The 27,800-nt window shown below is 36.5% G+C and overlaps 1 protein-coding gene across 1 annotated transcript in view; it reads right to left on the bottom strand.

Annotated features, from left to right (window-relative positions):
* LOC150092589 (1-phosphatidylinositol 4,5-bisphosphate phosphodiesterase delta-4-like) overlaps window positions 1–27,800 on the bottom strand; it is a 324,472-nt gene that overhangs the window by 51,864 nt on the left and 244,808 nt on the right. The window contains exons 16-17 of the mRNA XM_090414401.1: window positions 22,794–22,907; window positions 10,640–10,698 (exon numbers count right to left, since the gene is read on the bottom strand). Of these exons, the coding sequence (XP_090270527.1) occupies window positions 10,640–10,698; window positions 22,794–22,907 (173 nt within the window). The remainder of the gene's footprint in view (window positions 1–10,639; window positions 10,699–22,793; window positions 22,908–27,800) is intronic.

A 27,800-nucleotide genomic window follows, 5' to 3' on the forward strand; every position in this document is an offset into this window, starting at 1 on the left:
TCAATTCAGTGGCATGATTCAAGTACATGGTCCAAAAAACCCGCTTTTCAGTGATGAAGGAAGGTACTTGATATGTCGTTTATGTTCTTCCTTCCATTTTGAGCCTGTACAGCCAGTTTCAGCTATGTAGGGTAGATTATAGGTGCAATGGATCTGGTATACACCTGGGTGGGCAAGGGTAGGAAGTGGAACTTTAAAACTGCTTTGTATACTTTTTATTTTCATTGGTAACCAGTTTTAAAATCACCGTAATGTTGTATTTTTGTAGTATACCATCTATTCTTTCAGATAAACTTCATATGTGGGGGATGGTTACAGCCTTACTGTAGTCATTTTTATTTTTGACCGTATTTTGTGAAGGATTCTATCAATTGTTTTCTTTTTATAGCCATTTTTATAAATCTTTTTATTATTTCATATTCATTTTTCAGAACCTATTCATCAGAGCAAATTGTTAAGGCTCTGTTTTTTCAGGTACTCATAAAACCTAGTTTCTGTATAGGGAGGTGATATACCTCTCTGTGTATATATTGTGTATAGACAGTGAAGGATAGACAGCCCAAGGGAAGACATGTAACAAATGTATCCAGAAAAGAAGTGTGTTATTGTTTTCAATTTCAGTGGTGAATTCAATGCATCTGTGTTGCTTGTTTAGTAGCTGAGGAAATTGTTTAAAGTTTGGCAGCTATGAGACCAAATGGCAAATGTGTTTTCAAACTTAGCCAAACTTTGAGTTTTATGGTCATTGAATCTAGAGCTCATTGCTTGAAATGTTCCATATAAAAGTTTGCTATAGGAGGGGAAGTGGAGGGCATGTGACGGTACCTTCTTTTTGTAGGTAGAAATGGTTTTCCCACACAAAATGATCTAACAGAAGGATGTCAGAAGGAACTGTGAAAATGGCAGCAATGTCAATACTGACTAATAAATCTTCATTGTTAACTCTAATGTTTTTAATTTTGTTTATGAAGTGTTGTGTATTTTTTTTATCTGTTTAAAATATATACTCATTAGCAAAAATATCATGACAACCCAGCCTGTCTGGCTAACCACACTGCACATTTGGCAGCAGCAAACAGGGTGGTGGTTGCAGTATCTTGGTCTGCAGTTTGTTTTCATGGCCATCACTGAGTTTTCGTATCCCTAGTGAATGCACACATTGACTGCTAATTCTTACCTGGGGATTGCTTCAGACTAGGTACTGCTATACATAGTGGCAAAGTGGCTAGATGGATCTACCCTCTTCCAGAAGGACAGCGTCCTGTGTCATAAGGCTCATATTTTGTAAGCACGTGTCATCCACCAGAGGATGACAATCACCTTGGAAGTGTCAACATGGTGTTAGAGAAAAAAAAAAGTTTTGACATAAATTACTAGAGTATTTTCTAAATTTACAATAAGATTTGTCTGTTAGATCATAAATGGCTGTGGATACTTCATGCTGTGAGGTTTTTGTCATTGCAAATTTGTTGTTAAGTAGCTGCAGTAGTGGTTGTTGGAAATGAGTGAATACCATCAGAAAGAGAGAGAGAATGTTGCATGATTGAAAGTGAGGAAGGTGATTGTCATGTGGAAATGAATGTAATACACTGCTTGGAGGGGGGGGGAGAGAGAGAGAGAGAGCTAGACATACTGAGAGAAGAAGAAGAAGAAGATGAGTTCAGAAGCATGAAAGAAGAGATTAGGAGACTGAAAAGGCTAACTGATGTGAACAGAAAAAGAGGGGGAGTGAGAACAAGTTATGGGAATGACAGAAAGAGAGAGAATAGGAGTACCAGGGGATGAGAGGGATTGGGAGGAAGGCAAGATAGTGCAGGAGCTAGGGATAGAGAGAGAGAGAGAGAGAGAGAGAGATAGTGGAAGGTAAGTAAGTGGAAATGCAAGAAGAGCATTAGAGAAGAGAGATTGAGGCATGCAGATGAGCAACAAATGAATGGAGCAGTTTGTAATGATTCATAGAGTGCAAAATAGAATTCTAGAGGAATGTTGCCCTGGAGGAATGATAGTGTGTGTGACTATGGTAATTAAGCAAAATGAAAGCGCGGATGAGATGATTATGATAGTGGATACAAATTATTATTATTATCATCATCATCCAAGACCCCATAGAGTCAAAGACTCATCTAGGAAGTCCTATTATCATACACACAGCTCATCATACCATGCTTTAAACACACTCAAATTCTATGTAGACACCACACTCTCAGGCAAGGCATTCCAATCATTCCCAACTGTGCATGCAAAAAACCTTCTTCTCACTCCTCTGCTCACACCTTCTTTATACAGTTTCAAAGATGACCTCTGGTTCTCCCCTGATCTCCCACTGTTTTCTGTAGAACCTCTCCAACACTGATCCTATAACAACCCCTTAATAACTTGTAGGTCTCTATCATATCTCCCCCTCTTCCTCAATCATTCTCAATTTTTGCTCATATTCAACATGAGCATCTTCTCAATCTTTGCTCATATTCAACATTCCAGAGGTCAGAAACTACCTTGGTCAGTCACCTCTAGACCCTTTCCAACATCTCTTTGTCCTTCTGAAAACCAGGTGACCAAATCTGGTGTATATATAAAAAAACCAGTGTATATATACAATTATAGCAATCTGGAAACAGTATAACCCATTTGGTGTACAACAACCCCACAAATGAAGATAGATACATTACTATTTGCAGATGATCAAATAGTATTAGCTACATCAGAAGACGACTTACAAAGATCAGTAAAATCATTAAATGACATCTCAAAACAATATAATATGACAATATCTAAAGAAAAAACAAAAATAATGGCATTCAAAGGAGAAAACCGAACAAGAAGTAAAATAGTGATAGATAATAAAATACTAGAACAAGTAAATACTTTCAGCTACTTGGAATGTGATTTATCATAAGAAGAAGAAAAAGACATAGATACTAAAATATCAAACTTTGTCAAAAAACACACTAGCATCAGACTATATAATGTTTTGTCAAAACCAACTCTATTATATGGAAGCGAAACATGGACCATAAAAAGGAAAGACGAAAAACGAATTCAAACAGCAGAAATAAAGTTCCTCAGAAAAACATATGGATATACCAAGTGTGACCATAAAACAAATGAATAAATCTTACAATCTCTGAAAATAAAATCAATTAATTACTACATAAGACAGTATAAACAAAAATAGCTAGAACATTTAAATCAAATGGACAACAGCAGACTACCAAAAATATTATACAGATACAAAATAAATGGAAAAAGAAGAATCGGAAGACCAAGAAAGAGATGGCATGAGACCGGAACAGGCCTGGAAAAAGAAGAATCGGAAGACCAAGAAAGAGATGGCATGAGACCGGAACAGGCCACTTGCCCTAAAATCCACGTTAGGCAGAAGAAGAAGAATATTCAAATAAGTTTTCCTCTATTGACAGAATCAAATGCTTATTTCAAATCCATTAAACAGAAACTCCCTTTGTCCCATGCAATTTTGACTAGCCTATGAAGAGTAAAGATATAGTAAATTGTTGATCTGTTTTTCTAAAGCAAGCTTGTTCTTCTTCTATTAGCTTCCTTTCATTTATTTTATTTTATTTTTCTTTTTATTTATTCTTTTAATCATCTAAATCAGTGGTTCCCAAAGTGGGCAGTACTACCCCATTGGGAGTGCTGGAATGATCCAGGGAGCAGTAGTGGCCTCATGAGCAAAAAGGAGACATTGAATTGAAGCAAGGGAGCAGTGAAAGCATAAAGGACAAAGATTATGTGCTGAAAGAAATTGATCATCAAAAATTTTGATGATATAACTATTGTATAATATAAGTAAAGATCATAATGGTTGCTTTATTTTCCAAGGAAACGTACAAAATGCAAGTTACAGCTGATAGGCATTGAAGTCTGAATACAGGTCTTAACAAGCAAAGTGTTGGCAGGTGTGCACTTTCAAATGATTAGGATTTTACAAGTCCAGTATGCATCAGCAAGAACATGGCATGTTATGACTTGTTCACTGTATAATACTATAAATACATGAGACATATGAAATCAGTTTTAGTTTGTTTCTGAAATGTGTGACAAGCAGTTAGCAATTTGATGCATATTTTAATATTCAATACCTATTCGGTACGTTCTTTACAAGGATTAAAACAAATCCTTGTAAAGAAAACAAATTACTGTTGTTACAATAAAACAGCAGGTTTCACATGAGTATTTTTTATACCTTTTCTTGCAAAAATAATTTGGTTTAGGTACATGAGAAATTGCATTCTAGAAATTTTGTAAATTTCACGTTTTTTTTACAGATAATATCATGGCTGAACCCATGAAGAAATGTACACAATATAATATCAAAAATTTGAAATATGGCTTTATTTAGTCACCTCAAACAAAACATTATCAATGTGCTTGATTTGCTAAAACGTTTTTTTAAAGAATCTATGAAGCCTTCAAAGACTAGAAGAACATTTGACAAAAGTTCATGCTGATAAAAAAGATAAGAATTTATCATATTTTCAAGCACTTAAAATTTTTTTTTTTTGAAACAACCAACATTATCAAGTATGTTTTTAGCAGCATCCAAGCTAGACGACCTATGTCCTCTAAGAGTGGAGGCTTTGGAAGGCTGTGACGCAATGATTTTGAAAGCATATGGTGTGAGATGGAGGTGGGCAAGACAGGATATTTAGTGGGGTGTTGCTACAGACCAAGGAGCACAGAGGATGGGGACCAGGAGATGTTGAGACAGTTGAGCATGGCAAGTGCAAGAAGAATGATTGTTATAGGAGATTTTAACTACAGTAGTATAAATTGGGGAGAGCAAGATGAATGTAGCAATAAGAGAATGGAATTTCTAGAGTTCTTGAGGGACAAATGTCTTATGCAACATGTAACAGAAGGAACAAGAGGTTCAAGAGTTTTGGATTTGGTTATAGCATCAGAAGAGTTGATAATAACTGACATGAAATCTCTCCCACCAGTTGGAAAGAGTGACCATATGGTTTTAACTTGGAAAATGAATAGACATGCAGGAGAATCAAAGAGACAGGAACATATGTGGAATTACAAAGCACGTGATTATAATAGTCTCAGAAGTCAACTTGGGGAAGTTTCGTGGAGGAAGGAATTGGAAGGCCGGGATATCATTAGTGCTTGGGAAATTGTAAAGGAATATTTGTTAGCAGCAATGGTAAGCTGCATTCCACGAGGGAAGAAGAGGACATAATTTGGAATAAAGTGTATGACAAACAATATTAAACAGGAAATGCATGCGAAAAAAAGGCTATGGAAGAGATATAAGGAGACAGGTGAAGAGAAGATGCATGAAGAATATAAGATACAGGCCAGGAGAGTGACTAGTATGGTAAGGAAGGTGAAATCTTCCTTACCATACTAGTCATATGAGAAAAGATTGGCCCTTAGATCCAAGGTAAATCCTAGGGAATTTTTTAGCAATGTGGCCAGTAGGAGGAGAAATGACTGTGGAAGAATGACATTGGGGAATAAAAATGGGAATAGAGTGACTGATGCAGAGGACATAGTAGAATTGTTCAATGAACACTTTATTGAAGTATTTCATCCTGGATGAGTCAATATGAATACTAGTGGATTACAGGGCAGTTTCAAGGTTTAGAGGTGCAGGAGGAGCGTGTGTTCCACATACTGAGTACTCTGGATGTTAGCCAAGATGTGTGACTGGATGGTATTTCACTACAAGTTTTGAGAGAATGTGCTAAGGAACTAACAGTGCCTTTGACCTGGCTTTTCAATGAAAGTATGGCTGCTGGAAAGGTGCCCATGGAATGGAAGGAAGGTAAGATAGTGCCATTGCATAAGGGCTGTAACAGACTGGAAGTGTCTAATTATAGGCCAGTTTGTGTGTCATCAGTAGTTAGTAAGATCTTGGAGAAAGTAGTGAGGGACCATATACAGCATTGGGCAGATGAGGGTAATGTTATCTGTGAGAATCAACATGGATTTGTGAAGGGGTGCTCTTGTTTTAGCAATATGCTAGCCTTTTATGATAAAGTTACAAGAGGCATTAGATGAGGGAAAGGCATATACTGCTATTTCCTAGACTTAGCAAAGGCATTTGACAGGGTGCCACATGATAAGCTGATATTCAAGTTGCAGCACATAGGTCTGGATGTCAGATTGGTCAACTGGATTCAGGATTGGCTGTCCGATAGGTATCAGAGAGTTGTGTATGGTGGAGCAATATCAAAGCGGCAGAAGATTACAAGTGGGGTTCCACACGGCTCAGTACAGGGACCTATATTGTTTAACCTTTATATCAATGATATTGTCCATGGATTGCAAGGGGATATTCAGTTGTTTGCTGATGATGCAAAGCTGGGAAGTGTTATTAGTAATAGTGCAGATGTGGTAGCCCTGCAAGAGGATTTGAATAAGCTAAATAGATGGGCAAATGAATGGGGTCTCAGTTTAATGCAACAAAATGTAAGGTCTTGAAGTTTGGGAAACATCGATGGGATGCTGCATACTCTATGGGAGGAGTTAAACTGCAGGAAGTAGGAGAGACAAGAGATCTGGGTTTGATGATTGATAGAAACCTGAAATTTAGGGGATATATTGCAAAGGTAGTGAAGGTAACACAGCAGATTGCTGCAATAATGAGAAGGACACTGACCTACAGAGATAAGAAGGTTATCATTCCATTGTATAAGACTCTGATCAGACCACACTTAGACTATTGTTCTTGGATCTGGTCCCCAGGATTTGAAGGGGATAAATTAACTGTGGAAAGGGTACAAAGGCAGAAGATGGCGTCGGGACTGTACAACGTTATTTATGATGATCGGCTGAGTGAGTGTGGACTGCAGAGTTTGGTGGATAGAAGAAGGAGGGGGTGATATGATTGAGACTTTTAAATTGTTGAGAGGTGGTTACAGGGTTGACACTGGGGAGTTCTTTCACTTGGTTGAACAGCAGGAAGGAGTGATGACAAGAGGCCATCCCTGGAAGTTAAGAAAGGAAACGGTGAGAAAGAGGGTGAGGAGTGGTTTCTTTGCATGGAGGGTTGTTGAACCATGGAATGCATTGCCTGATGGAGTGGTGAGTGCGAGAACAGTCAATGAGTTTAAGGAGTGGTATGATAGACTTTGTTTCCTAGGAGGGACCTCCCTTGATGAGTCTTGATAAACTGGTGTTTCTAGAAAGAACTTCCCATGATGAGTCTTTTGACTCCATGGAGGCATGAATAATAATAATTATTATAATAATAATAATGATGATGGGTTGCATGCCTCTTACATTTCCTTACTGATTGCTAAATCAGGAAAACTGCACAATGTTGGTGAAAAACTAATCATACCAGCTGTTAGTAAGGTCATACACACTGTACTGCATAATTCAGCCTCTGATATTATCAAGAAATTTCCTTTGAGCAATAATACAGTGCAACGAAGAATTGATGAATTGCCCCAGGATGTTGAAGACTCATTATGTGATATTTAAAATCAACCCAGCTCTCTATACAACTTTATGAGTCTACTTTCAGCATATGTATGATACATAAAAGAAGAAAAAATTTGCCAAGAATTATTATTTGCTAAAAATTTGTTAACTGACACTAAAGGAGAATCGATATCTCATACATTGGAAGAGTTTTTTCTTGTCAGTTGCTATCGATGGTGCACAGCAATGGTAGGGAACTATCATGGTTTTATTGCATATTTCAAAGAGGCAGTGCCATATGTATTTGATGTACACTGTGTGAATCATCATCAACATTTAGTTACCAAATACCTGAGTGATTGCTTACACAGGTTATTACATTATGCAATTACAGCAGTCAACAAAATCAAAAGTCAGTCATTAAATGACAGATTGTTTGACACTTTGTATTGAAAACGATGAAGAATTCAATCACTTGCTGCTCCATGTTTGTTGGCTATCAAAGGGTGCCTGTTTGAATCGATTTTATAAACTCTTTGACTCAGTGCTACAGTTTTTAGAAAACAGAGAGTATTCTTTTTGAGCCAACTTGATTAATATCAAAAGTGACATAGTTTATTTGACCGACTTGGTTAACAAATTTAATGAAACAAATTTACGGCTCCAAGGAAATGAGCTGAATTTAATAAAAACAAAAGTTGTTATTTCTGTGTTTGTGTCAAAACTTGTCCTGTACAAATGAAACTTAGGATGAGGAGAATTCAGCCAGTTTCCAAATCTGTGAACAGTGGAAAAATGTGATGAAGACGTGCTCAGCTATCATCAGCACTTGGAGGCTCTCCATTGTGATTTCAACCAATGATGTAAAGATATTCTTGAAATGAAAATACCCGATTGGGTTTTGGACCTGTTTTCAAGTACAAATACAGAAGAATCTATACAATATAAGAAGAACTGATAGAAGTAACAACAAATGAGGAATTGAAATTAAAATTCAAAAACGGGTACCAACAGTTCTGGTTGCAAAAGCAGATGCCGATATTTTATCCTGGATTATGTACTGTAGTAAAAAAAAAGTTTTTAGTTATATTTCCATCATCACATTTAGTGAAGCGTGGATTCAGTGCAGTCACAAATCTTTTAACTAAAAACAGAAACTGACAGCAAATAGCTGATCGCAGTAATTTAAGAATGCTGCTATCAAATATCGAGCCAAAAATCAATAAACTGGTAGCAGCACACTAGGCTCATCCTTTAATATTGCTGATTGTTATTTACTGCACGATTTTTACATATTTGCAATTTATGTTTGTTTTCTTAATTTTAATAGTGTTATTAAATTTTCAGCTCCAATATGTCCTATGTTTATGTGCAATTTATGTTTCTTTGTTGATTTCAATAAATAGTTTTAAAATTTCAGTTCCAAGGTGTTTTATTTCCAAACTTCAAAAATCTCTACTAGATGCATAATAAATCGCAAATCAGTTTCTGTATCTATATCTATCTGTTTGTTCATTTAAAACTCGAGAACTGCTGATCCGATTTTCATACGATTTTCTTTTATATGTATCAGGTAGAGCTGGTCAGGTCTTAGAAAGTAGTTTCCGGGGGGGGGGGGGGGTGCTGAATCAAGTTTTTTTTGGAAAGGGGGAGTAAGCCAAATAAGTTTGATAACCATTGGTTTAAATGTTATTTAGATGATTCTGTATTATTTTTACAAAGATTTTGTAGGAGCTCAGCTTGGGAAGTACGAAATGAGTGATCATTATTGGAGATTTTAACTACAGTAGTATAAATTGGGAAGAAGAAACAGCATGTAGTAGTAAGGAAAGGAATTTATGAAATTCTAAAGGGACAAATGTCTCAGGCAACATGTAGTAGAAGAGACAAGAGGCTTAAGAGTTTTGGATTTGATCCTGGCATCAGAGCACCTGACTATAACTGAAATGGCATCTTTACCACCAATTGGATATATTGACCAAGTGGTCTTAACTCAGGAGATGAGGAGACATGCAGAAGTGCTGAGGCATTTCTAAGCATTTTAGAATAAAATAAAGCATGGAATTTAAGTGAAATTATAAGGCAGGTGATTATAAGAATCTTAGAAATCAGCTTCGGGCAGTTCTATGGGTGGAAGAATTGGATGAGGTAGATATCACCATGCATGAGAACTAGTGACGAAATATATATAGTAGCAGTTGCAAGTTGTATACCTTGACTGGAAAAAAAAACAAGATCTGGTGTCATGGATGACTAATGATATCAAACAGGAACTGTAGATGAAAAAGAGGTTATCAAAAACTTATAAGGAGAAGAGTGCAGTTGCATGAAGAAAATAAAACTCAGGCTAGAAAATGATTAGCATGGTAAGGAATTATGAGAGGAGATTAGCCCTGCAGTCAAAGGAAAATCTGAAGGAATTCTTTCATTGTGTGTCAAGGAGGAGGAGAAATGATTGTTGAAGAATGGCATTATTAGACAAAAATGGGAGTAGAATAACCAATGCAGAAGACATAATGGAGTTATTTAATGATCACTTTATTGGGTATTTCATTTCAGAAAAGGTAGTTTTGTTACCAGAGGGTTGGGGAGAGTTTGAGGTTTGGAAGAGTAAGAGGAAGAGCATGCTATAAATATTAAGTTCTCTGGATGTCAAATAAGGCAATGGGAATGGATGGGATTTCACCACGTGCTTTTATGGAATATGCTAAGGCGCTGACAGCTGATTTCACTTGGCTTCGAAATGAGAGTCTGGCTATGGAAAACTTGCCCAAGGAGGGCAACATTGCACAAGGGTAGTGGTGGTAGAACAGGAGTGTCAAATTTGAGGTGATGATTGACAGAAACTTGAAGTTTAGGGACATATTACAAAAGGGGTGAATGTAATCCAGAGGACAGCTGCAATACTTTGAAGGATGATGACCACCAGAGATAAAAGATCTGTGGTTCCATTGTACAGTAATCTTCCCTTATCTGCAGGGGATACGTTCCAAGACACTCAATGGATAGTACTGAACCTATATATCAACTTTCAACTTTCCAAATAGACATGAATTAAAAACAGTATGACTAGAGAGTGCTGTAGTAAGTTTTTTCTAGGTTAGAATATATATTAAACAACACAGGAAATTATATTCTTGTTTACATTATTAGTTTATCCAAGTGCAAGCAAATAACAGTTTGCACAAGATCAAATTGATTCTAAAAATAAGGGTATTTTGGTATGTTTCCTTACACTTACTTCAATAAGCAGATTTTTTTTGTACTTTGGTTCAGTTCTTGCTGATGGATCATAACCAGCTAATTAAAAAAAAAAAACTATATATTTTGAAACATTTTAAATATTCACATAACATTAACATTATCAATGTAATGTTCTTAATGAGTAATATAATGAACCAAAAGGATTAATTGCTGTAAATAGTAAACTGTAGTCTTTTTTTTTTTTTCCAAGATAAATTGTTTATATTACTATTATTATCATCATCATCAGACTTCCGCAGACACAAAAAAACTAGTAGTGGATGGTTCGACTGTTACACATAGCTTATCAAACTCTGCTTTAAATGAATTCAATGTTTCTACTCTCACCACATCACCATTTCTGCATTCACAGGGATTGCATTCCATACACCAATTCATTATACATAAAGAAGCTCACAGTTTCTTTATGTAGCTTCAAATAGCCTCTAGTTCTACCACTGTTTCTTCCATTCTATGAAATATTTTATCTACATTAATTTAGTAAAAATCACTTATCAAAGGCATTTGACAGGGTGCCACATGATAAGCTGATATTCAAGTTGCAGCCCATGGGTCTGGATGTCAGATTGGTCAACTGGATTCAGGATTGGCTGTCCGATAGGTATCAGAGAGTTGTGTATAGTGGAGCAATATCAAAGAGGCAGAAGGTTACAAGTGGGGTTCCACACAGCTCAGTACAGGGACCTATATTGTTTAACCTCTATATCAATGACATTGTCCGTGGATTGCAAGGGGATATTCGGTTGTTTGCAGATGATGCAAAGCTGGGAAGGGTTATTAGTAACAGTGCAGATGTGGTATCCCTGCAAGAGGATTTGAATAAGCTAGATAGATGGGCAAATGAATGGGGGTCTCAGTTTAATGCAGCAAAATGTAAGGTCTTGAGGTTTGGGAAACATCGATAGGACACTGCATACTCTATGGGAGGAGTTAAACTGCAGGAAGTAAGAGAGACAAGAGATCTGGGTTTGATGATTGATAGAAACCTGAAATTTAGGGGACATATTGCAAAGGTAGTGACGGTAACGCAGAAGATTACTGCAATAATGAGAAGGACACTGACCTGCAGTGATAAAATGGTTATCATTCCATTGTATAAGACTCTGATCAGACCACACTTTTTCTTGAATCGGGTCACCAGGATTTGAAGGAGATAAATTAACTGTGGAAAGGGTACAAAGGCAGATAACAAAGATGGTGTCGGGACTGTACAATGTTATTTATGATGATCAGCTGAGTGAGTGTGGACTGCAGAGTTTGGTGGATAGAAGAACGAGGGGGTGATATGATTGAGACTTTTAAACTGTTGGGAGGTGGTTACAGGGTTGACACTGGGGAGTTCTTTCGCTTGGTTGAACAGTGGGAAGGAGTCATGACAAGGGGCCATCTCTGGAAGTTATGAAAGGAAACTGTGAGAAAGAGGGTGAGGAGTGGTTTCTTTGCATGGAGGGTTGTTGAACCATGGAATGCATTGCCTGATGGAGTGGTGAGAGCGAGAACGGTCAATGCGTTTAAGGAGTGGTATGATAGACTTTGTGTTTCCTAGGAGGGACCTCCCTCGATGAGTCTTGATAGACTTGTGTTTCTTAGAAAGGACCTCCCACGACGAGTCTTTTGACTCCATGGAGGCCTGAATAATCATCATCATCATCATCATCATGCATATCAAGGATTTAGGCCTAGCATAGCCTGTTCCAGCCTTAGAAGTCATCGTTGAATCGTTTAAGAGGATGTCCTGGTTTTCTTTTTTCCTAATGGCTTGTACTTTAAAGGCTTGTTTTGGTAATCTTTCTGTTTTCATTCTTTGAATGTATTCCATCGATTTATGTTTATATTTTTTAATTTTTTCTATTACTGGTTCTTGGTTTAATTCTTTCATAATATCTTCGTTTCTTTTGCGATCAAATAGGGTATACTTTGCAGTTTTTCTCATAAACTTCATTTCTGCTGTTGTTAATCTTTGTTTGTCTTTTTGTTTTATTGTCCGGATTTTGCTTCCATACATTAAGACTTGTAGGGCTAATGTATTGTATACTTTTAGCCTGGTTTGTTTTAAATATAGAGTTAATTACACCTGTTATTTTTAAATATTTTGCAATTTTTCAGTTTTTATCTTTTTCATTTTCATATGTGATCATACATCCTAGGTAGTTAAATGAATTCACCTGTTCTAAGATCTTGTTATCTATTACTATTTTAGTTCTTGCTGGATCTTGTCCTTTAAAGGCCATAGTTTTTGATTTTTCCGTTGATATTATCACACCATAATCTTTGGATATCTCATTTAGATCTAAAATAGCTTTCTGTAAGTCATCTTCAGAATTTGTAATTATTATTTGGTCGTCGGCAAAGAGGAGAGTGTTTAAGTTAACTGTAGGAGAAAGTTTAATTCCTTGATGTAAATTTTTATTCCATTTTATTATTATTTCATTTAAGTAGATATTAAAAAGAGTTGCTGAGAGCGGACATCCCTGTCGGACCCCTTGGTTTATCTCTCTCGTATATGATAGCTCGTGATTTAATCTTATTTGTATTTGATTATTTTCATATATACTTGTGATAGCTTTTAGGATATTATTTGGTATTTGTCTTTCTTTTAATATGTTAAATAATATGTTTCTTTTAATTTTGTCAAATGCTTTTTCAAAGTCAATAAATGCAATATGTGTTTCTAAATTATATTCTCTTCTTTCCTCTATTATTAATTTTAGGCAAAAGGCCTGGTCTATAAATGATCTCCTGTTCTAAATCCATTCTGTACTTCTAGAATAAAGTTTTTGGAATATTTCATTACTTTATTATTTAAGATTCTGCTATATATTTTGTAACAGGAATTTAGTACTGATACCACTATAGTTTTTAGGGTCATCTCTAATAATAATAATAATAATAATAATAATAATTTATTTCAATCATTTCTCCTAATCTTCTCCTTTTCATTAGGCTATATAAATTGCATTTACTCAATCTTTCTTCATACACAATATTCCAAACAAGAAAACAAATTTAGCTGTCAGTAGACCCTTTCTAATACATCCTCAGTCCACTGAAAACTAAGTGACCAATGCTCTTACAATTTTAGCAAGGTTTCCCATAAATTTTAAGTTGCTTATCATCAACCAAAGATATCCCTACCAATTATATACTTAGTAACCAACCAACTATATACTTTACACTGTGAAACAGTGAACAAGTAACTCCATTTGCTTACCCTCACATAGTCTATCAAATTCTCTGTAGAGCCACAAAATCTGCTCTAGTGACAACTCTCCTACCTTAGAATTCAACAAATAGTTGGATATCCTGATTTAAACCTCTCTCAAAATGTTAATAATATTGATCATGATGTTAATGATTAAGGATATAAACATCAACATTCCCAAACTGTCCCATGTTTTTTTCATGAGAATAGGTAAGATAGAAGAGGAGAAGGAGTGCTGTTAATGATAGCAGGGGAGTTATTTCTATCTAAGGTGGAGATGAAAGGAAGGAACAGTGGCAGAGGTTCTGAAGGTGGAGGAGAAGAGAATGAAATATCTAGTTAGGTATTACTATAGACCTGATAATGTCCATGAGAAGAAAGTGAGATGGCAGAATGAAATGCATGGGCAAATTGGTCTAGTTAATAAGAAAAGGATGATCATTATGCATGATTTTAATTATGGTAATATAAACTGGAATGAAGAAACAGCATTTGGCAGCAAAAAAGAATGAATTTCTTGAGTTTTTGATGGACAATTACCATAGGCAGTATAACAGAGGGTGCACAGGGATCAAAGGTCTTGGATTTGATTATCTCATCAGAGGATGTTATTGTAAATAAGGTGTTGAATCTCCCTCCAGTTGGTGAGAGTGACTATGAGTTGATTATTTGGGTGGTGGCCAAATAATGTGTGTGAGAAGGGCATATATATGGAACTATAAGGCTGGTGATTATGATAAGCTCAGGAGACAACTTGCAGCTATAGTATGAAATGAATTGGAAGGAAAAGGGCTAAATGCTACTTAGGACCTGTTCAGGAACTGTCTGGCGGTGGTAATGTCTGAATGCATTCCAAAGGTCAAGAGTTCCAATAAGATGTGTGTGTGAAATGGATGAGTGAAGAGGTGAAGCATACAGTTTGGAAGGCATTATGGAGGAAGCATAAGATAAGTGGTAACAGTTGATTACACAAGGACTGCAAAGAGCAAGAAGGAGAGGTAAATCACTTGGTAAGAGTATCACAAGTGCAGTATAAAAGCACTTAGCTAATGAGACCAAAAGGAATCCTAGTGAGTATTTTTTGATATGTGATCAGTAGAAGAAAGAATGATTTTGGAAGGATGATACTAGTTGGAGAGAGTGGTAGAATGAAAAAGATTGAGGAGGATATAGTAGAGATGTTGGCTCAGCAGTTCATAAAGGTATTTCATCCTCGTGAAAGTAATATCATGCAGAACTTGGGAGCAGTGAGAAGAAGGTATATGACAAATTGAGTAAACTTAATGTCGATAAAGCAGTAGGACTTGATGGTGCATCACCACATGTCTTGAGGAAATGTGTCAGGGAATTAACAGCTTTAATGTACCTCTTTAATGTGAGTCTTAGATATTCCCAAGTTCCAAAGGAGTGGAAAGAGGGTAAAATTGTTCCACTTCATAAAGGGATGATAAGACTAAGGCTTTGAAGTACAGTTTGTCTGGAGTTGTGGTGAAGGTGTTAGAGAGGGGCTAGTGAGGACCAGGATTCAGAATTGGGTTGATGACAGCAACATTATCTCTGATGGACAGCACAGGTTTGCTAAAAGGAAGATCATGTTTTAGCAATCTGCTTACTCTATAACAAGGTGCATTGGACAACAGGGAAGTATGCTATGGTATTTTTAGATTTTGCTAAAGCCTTTGATAGATGGTCACATGACAAGCTCATAATTAAACTAAAATAGATGGGGTTGGATAGCAGATTGGTGTACTGAATTGGAGATTGGCTGTCTGATAGGTATCAGCAAGCTGTGAAGAGCAATATTCCAGAAGAAGAAGAAGAAAGTCACCAGTGGTGTGCCCTAAAGGTCTGTTTTGTGGTTGATGCTATTTAATCTGTATGTAAATGGTATTGGTTGTTTGCAAAGTTGGGTAGAAATATAAGAAGCACAACAGATACTGTAGTTTTGCAAGTGGACTTGAATGGGCAAATGAATGGTGCTGTCAGCTGTGTAAGGTTTTAAAGTTTGGGGTGCATAGATGGAATGCAGAATATAAGATTGGTGGGAATGTCTTAGAGGAAGTATTGGTGGTATCTGGGGGTACTGGTGAATTAGGACCTGAAATTTTGGGGACATTTTGCTAAAATTGTGAGGCTAGCACAGTGCATTATGAGAATGATATGAAGAACACTGACATGTAAGAGCAATGATGTTATGATTCCATTTTATAAGGCCTTGAACTGACCACATATGGATTTGCTGCACACAGATTTGGTGACCTGGTTGGTAAAAAGATAGAGATGTTGAAAAGGACTCAGAGTCGATTGACTAAGGTGATTTCTGGTCTATGGAATTGAGTATGAAGACAGATCGAGGGAATGCAATACAGTACTTATCTCTTTTCTATCCAGTTCCTCATTTCACACTACAGCAACAAGTTGTCTTTCGAGATTTGTAGTTTCATACATACTCTTTCCACATAGAGGTCTTCACATGCAAGACTGTTGTTCAGGTATATGCATTCTTATATGTTTGCATTACTAGGAAAACACTATTCTGCTGCCTCTAAATTCAAGAAAATATGTAAAATAAAATATAAATAAATAAATAAAATAATGTTGTTTTTATGACTGAAATGCAATCTTGCTGGATTTTGCCATTTTCCAGACTTGCTGCTCCTAGGCATTGCTTTTGTTGTTTAGTGGGTTACAACAGCCCATTGACATTCATATGGCTAGCCACTTCCTAAATGTTCACTGCATACCTGCTCTCACAGATAGAGAGAGAGATTTGACACCCCATTTACAAATGATAATTTACAAATGAATTGACATGATGAAATAATCAAATCCAAGACTCTTGATCCTAACATTGCATACTGAGCCTAAAATAATAGTTCATCAAAAACTTAAGAATTAATTTTCTTATTTGTTAGATTTTCCTATACATTTCTTTGTCATGATTCTTCACATTCCCAGGCCTACTGCATCATCAAATAATAATATTTCATTCTGTCCACCTCTACTTCACACCATATTACCTCACAACCAATCCACACCATTCTCTCTCTCTCTCTCTTGCATTTCCAACTTGTGTGTGCTGTGCATAACTCTTCTGCTACCATCTAACAGCACTACTTGTCCTTTTTCTTTCATTTCTTTTTCTCCTTATCATCACAATAAATCTCATACCTCATCCATCTTATTAGAATATCATACTTATCCAATCATGATTCACTTATTCTAATAACTTTTGGATAAACGAAATTGCTCATTGCAACAATTTCACCTATCTTAAGAATAAATTACAAAAACAGAAAAACTCACCTGGAAAAACTTGATGTTTATTAACAAAATTTTCATCTATATTTCATGGGCATCTTCTCTTATTCCTTGTATTCATAAATAAACACAATAAGTCATTTCTGGGTATGTATACATCTTACAAAAACTGTAAGACTATAATAACTAGTCCTAGTGCTGGCCGGCCTAGCTGGCTGAGTGGCGAGTGTATCGGCTCTCCAGCCAAAAGGCTGCAGGTTCGAATCCCGGCATGAGCATGGATGTTTGTCTGTGAAAATACCAGTGGTGGTGGGCAGTAGATGGCATTGGTGTAGATGATGAAGGTAGTTGTGGTTGGTGGATTGATGGAGAGTCGTAGAGTAGGTGCCCTCCCTCGATGTGTCCTTGAACTCCCTGGAGGTGTTATATAATAATAATACTAATATTTTTCATATGGTATTCAGTTTATGTATTTCAAATGTGGCTAATTTTAAATTCTAACAACTATATAAATTTGATTAACTTCCATTAGACTAATAAACAATTACTGCTGATTAATCTGAAATCCTGATATTATTATTTATTATTATTATTATTATTCAGGCCTCCATGGAGTCAAGAGACTCATCATGAGAGGACCCTTCCTAGGAAACACAGTCTATCATACCACTACTTGAACTCTTGACTGTTCTTGCTCTCATTATTCTGTCAGGCAATGCATTCCATGGTTCAACCACCCTCCATGCAAAGAAAGCACTCCTCACCCTCTTGCTCACAGCTTCCTTTCGTAACTTCCAGGGATAACCCGTTGTCACTGCTCCTTCCAGCAAGTGAAAGAACTCCCCAGTGTCAAATCTGTAACTGCCTCTCAACAGTTTAAAAGTCTCAATTATATCACCTCTCCTTCTATCCACCAAACTCTACAGTTGACATTCCTTCAGCCAATCCTCAAAACTAACATTCTCCAGTCCTGAAACTATCTCTGTTATCTGACTCTGTACCCTTTCCATAGATAATTTATCCCCTTCAAATCCTGGCAACTAAATTTGAGAACAATAGTCTAAGTGTGTGGTCTGATCAGAGTCTTATACAACGAATGATAACTCTTTTATCTCTACAGGTCAGCATCCTTCTCATATTACAGCCTCTGGGTTAACTTCACCACCTTTGCAATATGCTCCCTGAATTTCAGTTTTTTATCAATTATCACCCCAGATCTCTTGTCTCTCCTACTTCCTCCAGTACAGCTCCTCCAATTCAGTATGCAGCGTCCCATCAATGTATCTCAAACATCAAGATTTTACATTTTGCTGCATTAAACTGATACTCCCATTCATTTGCCTATCTGTCCAGTTTATTCAAATCCTCTTGCAGGGCTGACACATCTCCACTATTACTAATAACCCTTCCCAGCTTCACACATCATCTGCAAACAACTAAATATTCCCTTGCAATCCATTGACAATGTCATTGATATAAAGGTTAAAAAATACAGGTCCCAGTACTGAGCCCTGTAGAACCCCACATATAACCTTCTGCCTCCTTGATATTGCCTCACCATACACAACTTTCTGATACCTATCAGACAGCCAATACTGAATCCAGTTGACAAACCCAACATCTAAACCCATGTGCTACAACTTAGGCATCAGCTTATAATGTGGTATCTATCAAATGCCTTTGTAAAATCCCCAAAAAATGGCAGTATATGACTTTCACTCAACTGTTTTTGTCACTTTATTATAAAAGGCAATCATATTACTAAAGCAAGAGTGTCCCTTAACAAATCCATGTTGAATCTCACAGGTGATATTACTCTCATCTGCCCAACGCTGTATATGGTCCCTCACTAATTTCTCCAAGACCTTAACAACTACTGATGACACACAAACTGGCCTATAATTAGACACTTCCAGTCTGCTGCCGACCTTATGCAATGGCACTATCTTGCCTTCCTTCCATTCCCTGAATATCTTTCCCATAGCCAGACTTTCATTGAAAATCCAAGTCAAAGGAGCTGTCAGTTTTTTAGCACATTCTCTCAAAACCTATGGTGAAATACCATCCAGTCCCACAGCTTTCAGAGTACTCAGCATTTGGAACACACTCTTGTCTTGCACCTCTAAACCTAGAACCTGCTCTATCCCTCTAATATTAAAACCTTCTCCAGTATGAAATACTCCAATAAATTGTTCATTGAACAACTCCACTATGACTCCTGCATCAGTCACTCTATTCCAAATTTTATCCCACAATGATTTTTCTTCCTACTGGCCACATAGCTAAAAAATTCCCTAGAATTATCTTTGAATCTTAGTGCCAGTATCTTGTCATATTCCAGTTTCACCTTCCTTACCATATTAGTCACTCTCCTGGCCTGAGTCTTACATTCTTCATGTATCTGCTCTCCGCCCCTCTCCTTATATCTCTTCCATAATCTCTTTTTCACATGAAATTCCTGTTTGATATTGTTTGTCATACACTTTCCACCAAATTATGTTATTTACTTCAGTCATGGAATACACCTCTGTTCAAAAAGAAACCGAACTTTTCTAAAACAGAAGAAACCACTGGTGCCACCTGTTGTATCTTATTGTTGTCGAAAGCAGCAACCTTCGTTAGTCTTGTGTCAACTGTTTATAACATTTGTTTCATTAGAAGCTGAGTTACAGTGCCAATGGTGACAGTGTGTGTTGACAAACAGTCAGAAAATGAGTTTCAAACAGAGAGCTGCAATTGACTTTTGTGTTAAACTTGGTAAAAGGTTTACCGAAATGCATCAAATGCTTCAAAAAGCATTTGAAAACTCAAACTCAGAGTCAGAAAACTCATTGCAGAAGACTCACAATAACCATTATTCATGCAATACCTATTATACCTTTCCTTAAACACATTGACTGTCAGAGTACTAAAGATTACCTTTGTCAATCTATTGCACTCTCCAGACAAAAAATGTAGTCTGTACACCCTTATTAACCACACTCTTACATAACTTCCAGGGGTGACCTCTTGTTCTGTATCTATGCGCCATGTATTGGAAAATTTCTTTTGTCTCAGTCTTATAGAACCCCTTTAGTAACTTATAACTTTCTATTATGTTCCTCCCCTCTCTCTCTCACCTGTCGACTAACCTCTGAAACCCACATACCTTCAACTTTTCCTCATATGGAGTATTCCACAGATCTATCAGCAGCCCGGTCACTCACCTCTGGATCCTATTCATCACCTCCTGATCTCCAAGAAACCATGGTGACCATGGTTTCTTGGAGATCAGGAGGTGATGAATAGATTAGTAGTCATCTTGACTACTAATCTATGCATATTAGTAGTCAAGATGCAGCATTATAGCCTTATAAAGAAGGATGACAACCACACTATTCAGACTTCTCAATGTGTTCAACATCACTTATATCCTGAGTTATTTTGCCAAATTTCACAATATACACTCTGAAGTTCAACTCTCTGTCCATCATCATCTCCAAATTCCTATCCTCATCAATTTCCTACTGTCTAGTACAGCTATCAATGTGCTACAAAACATGGTGCATTACCTTACATTTTGCAACATTAAATTGACAATCATTAGCCTTCACCCACACTTCTAATTTAACTATTGCATACTGGCAATAGTTATATGATTTACTTAAATCGTTCAACTATTGCCCTCTGAAGTTTCACATCATCAGCAAAAACAACTGAATATCCCCATTAAATTATTCCCTATATCAAATATAAGAAAAATACAAAATATACTGACTGTTCTATAATTTGCTACCCTATCCTGGGCTCTCCTTTATGTACCAGAAGTATTTTATCCTTATTCCACACCCTTAGCATCTTACTAGAGCTAAATCAAGTAAATGGTCTAAAATAATCTAATCTCTTGCATGTTTGTGTAACACAAGAGCAATATCTCATCCAATCCCATGATGGTATTCACAATGAGATTTCATAATATCCTAAGCACCTCAGTTTATTTACTTCTACTCTAACATCAATCCTTGATACACCTGTCACTGAAATACTTTCACATAGTAGTGTAGCTAGGTTGGCACACACTTGATAATCTCATAGCTATGTGCCATTTATTTTTATTTCCCATCCTCCTACTGTGACAATCTTGATAAGTGGTGAAATATCCTGTCACTGGTGCTCTTTTGACATCAGCACCCTTGGCAATTGCCTCAATGCCACAGTGTTCCTATTCCTCTGCTTCCATGTGAATGGTAGATTCGTGCAAAGTGACTGCACGATGACTGAACTATTTCTTGTCTCTGTTACCTCCCTCTCATCAGCAACCATGAAAGTGTTCTTCTCATAATCATTCTACCTTTTCATTTTCCATGTACCAATTTTCTCTCGTAATCTAATTTTACCTTCCTTACCCTTCTCGTTGTGCTTTCCACTTGAATGATACACTCAGGTGAAAATACCGCACTGAGGATGTCTATAAATGGAGAGATAACATTCGTAAATTGATTTATTTTTTATTATTATTATTCCTGACACTTCCAAAGAGTCCGAAGACTCATCGCAGGAGGGCACCAACAACTGTCTCAACCCCTAGCCGAACCTCTACTACGAATCATCTCCATCAACGCCAACTAACGCCCACCTCCACCACAACTGGTATTCTATGTCTGTGAATTGCATGTGTTCTGAAGGACCGATCTGTCTGTATGTGGGATGAAAAACCCGAGTTTCCGGGAGAAAAAATCCTGCTACCTCCATATGAGATTGGCTAACTCACCTTTGATTGAAAATCGTCCAAATGAAGATTCCTCCCGTTGCGACGAGAATCGAACTTAGGCCTATTCCAATCGAAGGGCGCAATGTACCATCGTTCTTCCAATTGCGCTACGGAGGCGTTCATGCCTCTGCTGCTTCTCTACCATAAGAATTCATGAATGTTATCTTTCCACAATAATTCTACCTTTTACTTGACACACATTTTCTTTGGCCTGATCGGCTAATTTCCTCTCATATCTAATTTTGCCTTCTTTATCATCTCACTCTTCTTGCTATACTTTTTACTGTTCATGAATCTACTGATTACTTTGCTCCTTATATACTTTTCAATAACATTTTTTTTTTTTGCAGCTCCTGCAAAATGATGTAACTCATCTATTTATCTCCTATTTGATTTATCCCAGTGATCCTCATGTGCAGTTTGATCTGCTTCCCTCAAATACCTCTGAACCATTTATATTTCTCATGCACTGGTAATCTTTTCCTTGCAGGTTTTCATGCCATGGCACCACTCCAAGCCACTTTTTAAGTTTATCATAATCACTATTCTGCAGTTCCACATATACACGTATTCCTCAAATGAAAATTTCATATCATTGGCAACTTGTAAGGTTTCATATTGCATGATCAGTCCCTCCAGTAGGAGACAAAGTGATAGCATCAGACAAATCTTTTGATACTATCACCAGATACAGCACCCTCAAACCTCAAAGTCTCCTCCATCACTCCTTTCTATTTATGCATCCATAGTTTAAAATTCCTCATTATACTTACTTGCATCACTCATTGAGCTAATCTGTTGATGTATGTGTTTTATATCTTCCTTTGCATTCTTGGCCTATAAGGAAACAGATTATATTTTAAACTATATACAGAAACTCTCTACATATACTTAAAGCAAATCTGCAATTTTTTTTACCTCCAGATTTCCACATAAAAGCAGGTTTTAAAACATATCCACATTTTCCATTCTGAAAAAATTTTGCCAAATTCAGAAACATTGGTAAGTCCATTGTCTGATAGTTTAGTGCCACTACAAAAGACAAAGAGGATTAAAAGCATCTGCACTGAAATTTTAAATTCATAATGAAAAATGAAAAAATAAAATAAAAATGAAAACTTAACTATTCATGTAAATTTCAAGTTTTACAGGTATAAATTAGGCCTTTGTATGAAAATTAAAAGTTAAAAAAAATATATAAGATACATAAAAAACTGATCAAGCTAAAATGAAAGGCATGGAAAGGCTTATGAGTTTGCAGTACATACTAATTTATTTTCATGTTATCAATTACAACACAGAATGATAAAAAAATAATTAATATTCATTAACTTATTAGCTGATATTTCACTGGTATTATATCCAGCATCATCAGAGCACAAGAACAGTTTGTCACACTAGATGAAACAACAACAAATTCATATAACAGTGGGACTAGTTTAAAATAATTGTAACAGACAACACAAGAAACTAAAGTCCTAATTAGGTATCATCTACATTGGAAAAAGAGAGAAAACAAGTATTAATTACATCTTAAAATGACTGTCTCCCATACTTTTGGTAAATTTATACAGCCATATTTGTTGAGGTTTGGAGTATGTTTTAAAGTTACTGTTGACTCGCTAAACCATCTCTCTGACTTAAATTAGCTGCTGTGTAGCACTTTTGTTTTCTTTCATTTGTGGAAGGGTATCCACGGCATGGACTGCTAAACCTGACTTGCCATAATGATAGTGTCGGATGTATTTTTTTATGTTCACCAAGGTGGATGCCAACAGTTCTTCCTGTCTGTTCATACTAAGCAAGGTCACAAGAACAGGGCACTTCATAAATTCCTGGATGTAATAAAGAAGAGAGTTTGTCCTTAGGTGAACTGATGAGAGTTGCCAATTTGACATATGATTTAAAAATGGTGTGCAGCTGATATTTATTAAGCACTCTAGATAACTTTGCAGATGTGCCTTGAATGTATGGGATGGCAACATTTTTGCTGTAGTCTTATGATAGGTAATGGAGGGGATTTCTGGGGAGCATTTAATATCATCTTTTTATTTTTAGGATACTATCTCAATAGTATGGTATCCTAAAAACACTAATTCACAGAACTACAGCTATCTGTTCCAATGACAATGCTCTTACCGCTAAAATCACTCACCTGCATCACACTTTCTTAGCCAATGGCTATAATCCCTATAGAATAGAAAAAAATACTAAATACTTTCCAGAAATCTGCTCCATTGTCTATCACACAAGACTACAGCAAAACTGTTACCATCCCATACATTCAAGGCACATCTAAAAAGATATCTAGAGTGCTTAATAAATATCAACTATGCACCATTTAAAATTATGTGCTTATGAAGTTTATGAAGTGCCCTGTTCTTTGTGACCTTTCTTACAATGGACAGACAGGAAGAACGGTCAACATCTAACTTGGTGAACATAAAAAATGCATCTGGAACTATCTTTATGGCTAGTTGGGTTAAGCAGACTATGCCTTGGATACCCCCTTTCACACAGGATCAAATGGAAGAAAAAAAAAAGTGCCAAAAAGAAATCATAAGTCAGAGAGATTGTTTTTGGAGTCAACAACAACTTTAAAACATATTCCAAACCTCAACAAATACGAGAGAGTGGTCTGAAAATTTCTTGGCCTAACAATGAACACACAAATTTATAATTTCAAAATTATTTTTATTTTTCAACATAATCTCCCTTAAGACTAATACTTTTATTGCAGTGATGCTATAGTGCCATTATCCCATTCCTGTACTGGTTCTCAGTAAGATCAGCAAAATACCTCTCTACAGCTGCTATCACCTCTTCATTCGAAGAAAAATGCTAACCAGTGAGGAAGGTTTTTAGTTTTGGGAAGAGACAGAAGTCAGATGGAGCCAAATGTGGGGAATAGGGTCGATGTTCCAACAATTCATAGTGCAAATCCCATAATTTTCCCATTGCCAAAACACCTTTATGGGTAGGTGCATTGTCCTAATGAAAGATGATTTTTTTATTCTGATTGGAAATCAGAAAGATTGGAATAATATTCCCCAGGTTATTGTTTTAAGCTTTTCAAGATAATTAATAAACAAAATGGCTTTACATCCCCCCAAAAAATGCCATGACCTTTCCTGCTGATGGAACCAACTTTGTCTTCTTTGACACCGGCTTCTGTCCACTGTTTTGACTGCTGTTTGGATTCTGGTGTGTAATGGTGAATCCAAGTCTCATCCCTGGTAATAATTGATGCACAAAATCAGTTTTATTCTTGTTAAAATGCTCCAAGCACTGTTCAGAGATTTTCATGCGAGTGAATTTTGATTTGCTGTGAACAAGTGCAGCACCCATCTTGCGCAAAGCTTTTCCATTTGCAATTCTTCATGCAAAATATAATGAAAAGCACAATGAAACAAGATCCTACATGTTCTTTTGAAATGCCTATAGTCTCAGCAATTTCACGCATTTTGACTCGCCGGTCATCCAGTACCATATTGTGCACTTGATCAATGATTTCTAGTGCACAATATGGTACTGGATGACCGGCGAGTCAAAATGTGTGAAATTGCTGAGACTATAGGCATTTCAAAAGAACATGTAGGATCTTGTTTCATTGTGTTTTTCATTATATTTTGCATGAAGAATTGCAAATGGAAAAGCTTTGCGCAAGATGCGTGCTGCACTTGTTTATAGATGATCCACGTGACGGACGTACAAAAAGTGTAAGTCCTTCACTTGGATCATCTATAAGGCTGGTATGCCCATGTTTAAATTTGGCAGACCATTTCTTAATTGTTGAAAACAAAGGAGAAGAGTAACCATACACTTTTATGAACTTTGAATGAATTTCTTTTGGCATTAAACCTTCTTTTACAAAGAATTTTATAACTGCACAATACTCAATTTTATCCATTTCAAGGGATACAGCAACACTTTTGCTTCAGGCAGCTGTATAAAACAAACTACTTGATAGAATGACTTGGATGCTTATGACAGATGTACCAACTTAGAAAAAAAAAATCTTACCGATAGAGTTGCCATCTATGGTCGAGAACTTTTCAGACCACCATCGTATATATTATAATTATTATTATTATCCAGGCCTCCCTCCATGGAATCAAAAGAGTCTTCATGGGAGGCCCTTTCTAAGAAACACAAAGTCTATCAAGATTCATCAAGGGGAGGGCCCCCCCACCCCTAAGAAACACAAAGTCTATCATACCACTCTTTAAATTCATTGACTGTTCTCGTCACACTCCATCAGGCAATGCATTCCATGTTTCAACCACCCTCCATGCAAAGAAACCACTCCTCAACCTCTTGCTCACGATTTCCTTTTGTAACTTTCAAGGATGGCGTCTTGTCATCACTCCTTCCCTCTATTCAACCAAGCAAAAGAACTCCCCAGTGTCAACCCTGTAACTACTTCTCAACAGTTTAAAAGTCTGAATCATGTCACCTCTCCTTCTTCTATCCACCAATCTCTGCAGTCCACATTCCCTCAGCCGATCCTCATAACTAACATTATACAGTCCTGAAACCATCTTTGCATCCTTTCCACAGTTAATTTATCCCCTTCAAATCCTGGAGACCAAATCTGAGAACAATAGTCTAAGTGTGGTCTGATCAGAGTTTTATACAATGGAATGATAACCCTTTTATCTCTGCAGGTCAGAGTCCTTCTCATTATTGCAGCAATCCTCTGTGTTACCTTCACCACTATTTCAATATGTTCCCTAAATTTCAGGTTTCTATCAATCATCAACCCCAGATCTCTTGTCTCCCCTACTTCCTCCAGTATAACTCCTCCCATAGAGTATGCGGCGTCCCATCAATGTTTCCCAAACCTCAAGACCTTATATTTTGCTGCATTAAACTGACAGCCCCATTCATTTGCCCAACTATCTAGCTTATTCAAATCCTCTTGCAGGGCTACCACATCTGCACTATTACTAATAACACAGTCCAACACAATTTTTGCTGACTTTTATATGAGACTTGTTTTTTACTAATTTGGGTGCGCTGATTTCAAATATCAAACTCATTTTTCTCTATCATGTCAGGTTTTTCCTCTATGGCATTTTCTTTTTGATAATTTGTAAGTTTTTGATATTTTTAAGGAGGCAGTACTATTTAGAGGATCAAAAAAATCGATTTTTTAATATTATTTTCTAAAAGTATGTACTTTTAAAAATCTGTTGCTAACTTTTTATCAAGAAATTCGAAAAATTCCCGAAGATATAGCCTATTATTCAAAGCGGTGTGCAGATCAGAATCGGAGCGCTCACTGCTCTCGCTTGTTAGTAAACGAATAAATGCGTAAGAACCAGCAATGGCACGTACTGGCGCTTTGAATGCGAGAGAGGTCAATAATTAGATACATAACTACTTAACAATATTCATTAAAAATTACAAGAATATTTATAAAAAAATAACAATTTTACTTACACATGAGTTTCAGGGAATAAATTTTTGTTTGTAGCAATTTCTGCTGTGTGTTCTGTTTTGGCAATCCCTTTGAATACTCTAAACAGCACCTAAATTCTCGGGAAATCTATCAAGATGACTGTATAGGAAATGAAGCTTTATGCTCATGTTGCAACCTAGGCGCTGGAAATTTTCAAACATTGTTTCCACTAGATCTCTGTAATTGCACGTTTTTTTGTTTCCAAGAAAATTATTCGCAACCATCGTAAATGAAGTCCAGGCCTCTTTCTCAATTTCGTTCATAGAGTTGATGAAATTTGGGTCTCTCATTAAAGTCTTAATTTGCGGTCCATCAAATACACCAGCTTTAATTTTTTCATAACTAAGTCGTGGAAATTTTTCACATATGTATTGGAAACAGTCACCTTGTAAATCTAAAGCTTTAACATACTGCTTCATAAGACCTAGTTTGATGTGTAGAGGTGGAAAAATGATTTTTTC

This window comes from Typopeltis vanoorti, chromosome 25 (genome assembly GCF_054136105.1).
Source record: "Typopeltis vanoorti isolate ZY-2024b chromosome 25, IOZ_Tvanoo_1.0, whole genome shotgun sequence".
Lineage (NCBI taxonomy): Eukaryota > Metazoa > Arthropoda > Arachnida > Uropygi > Thelyphonidae > Typopeltis > Typopeltis vanoorti.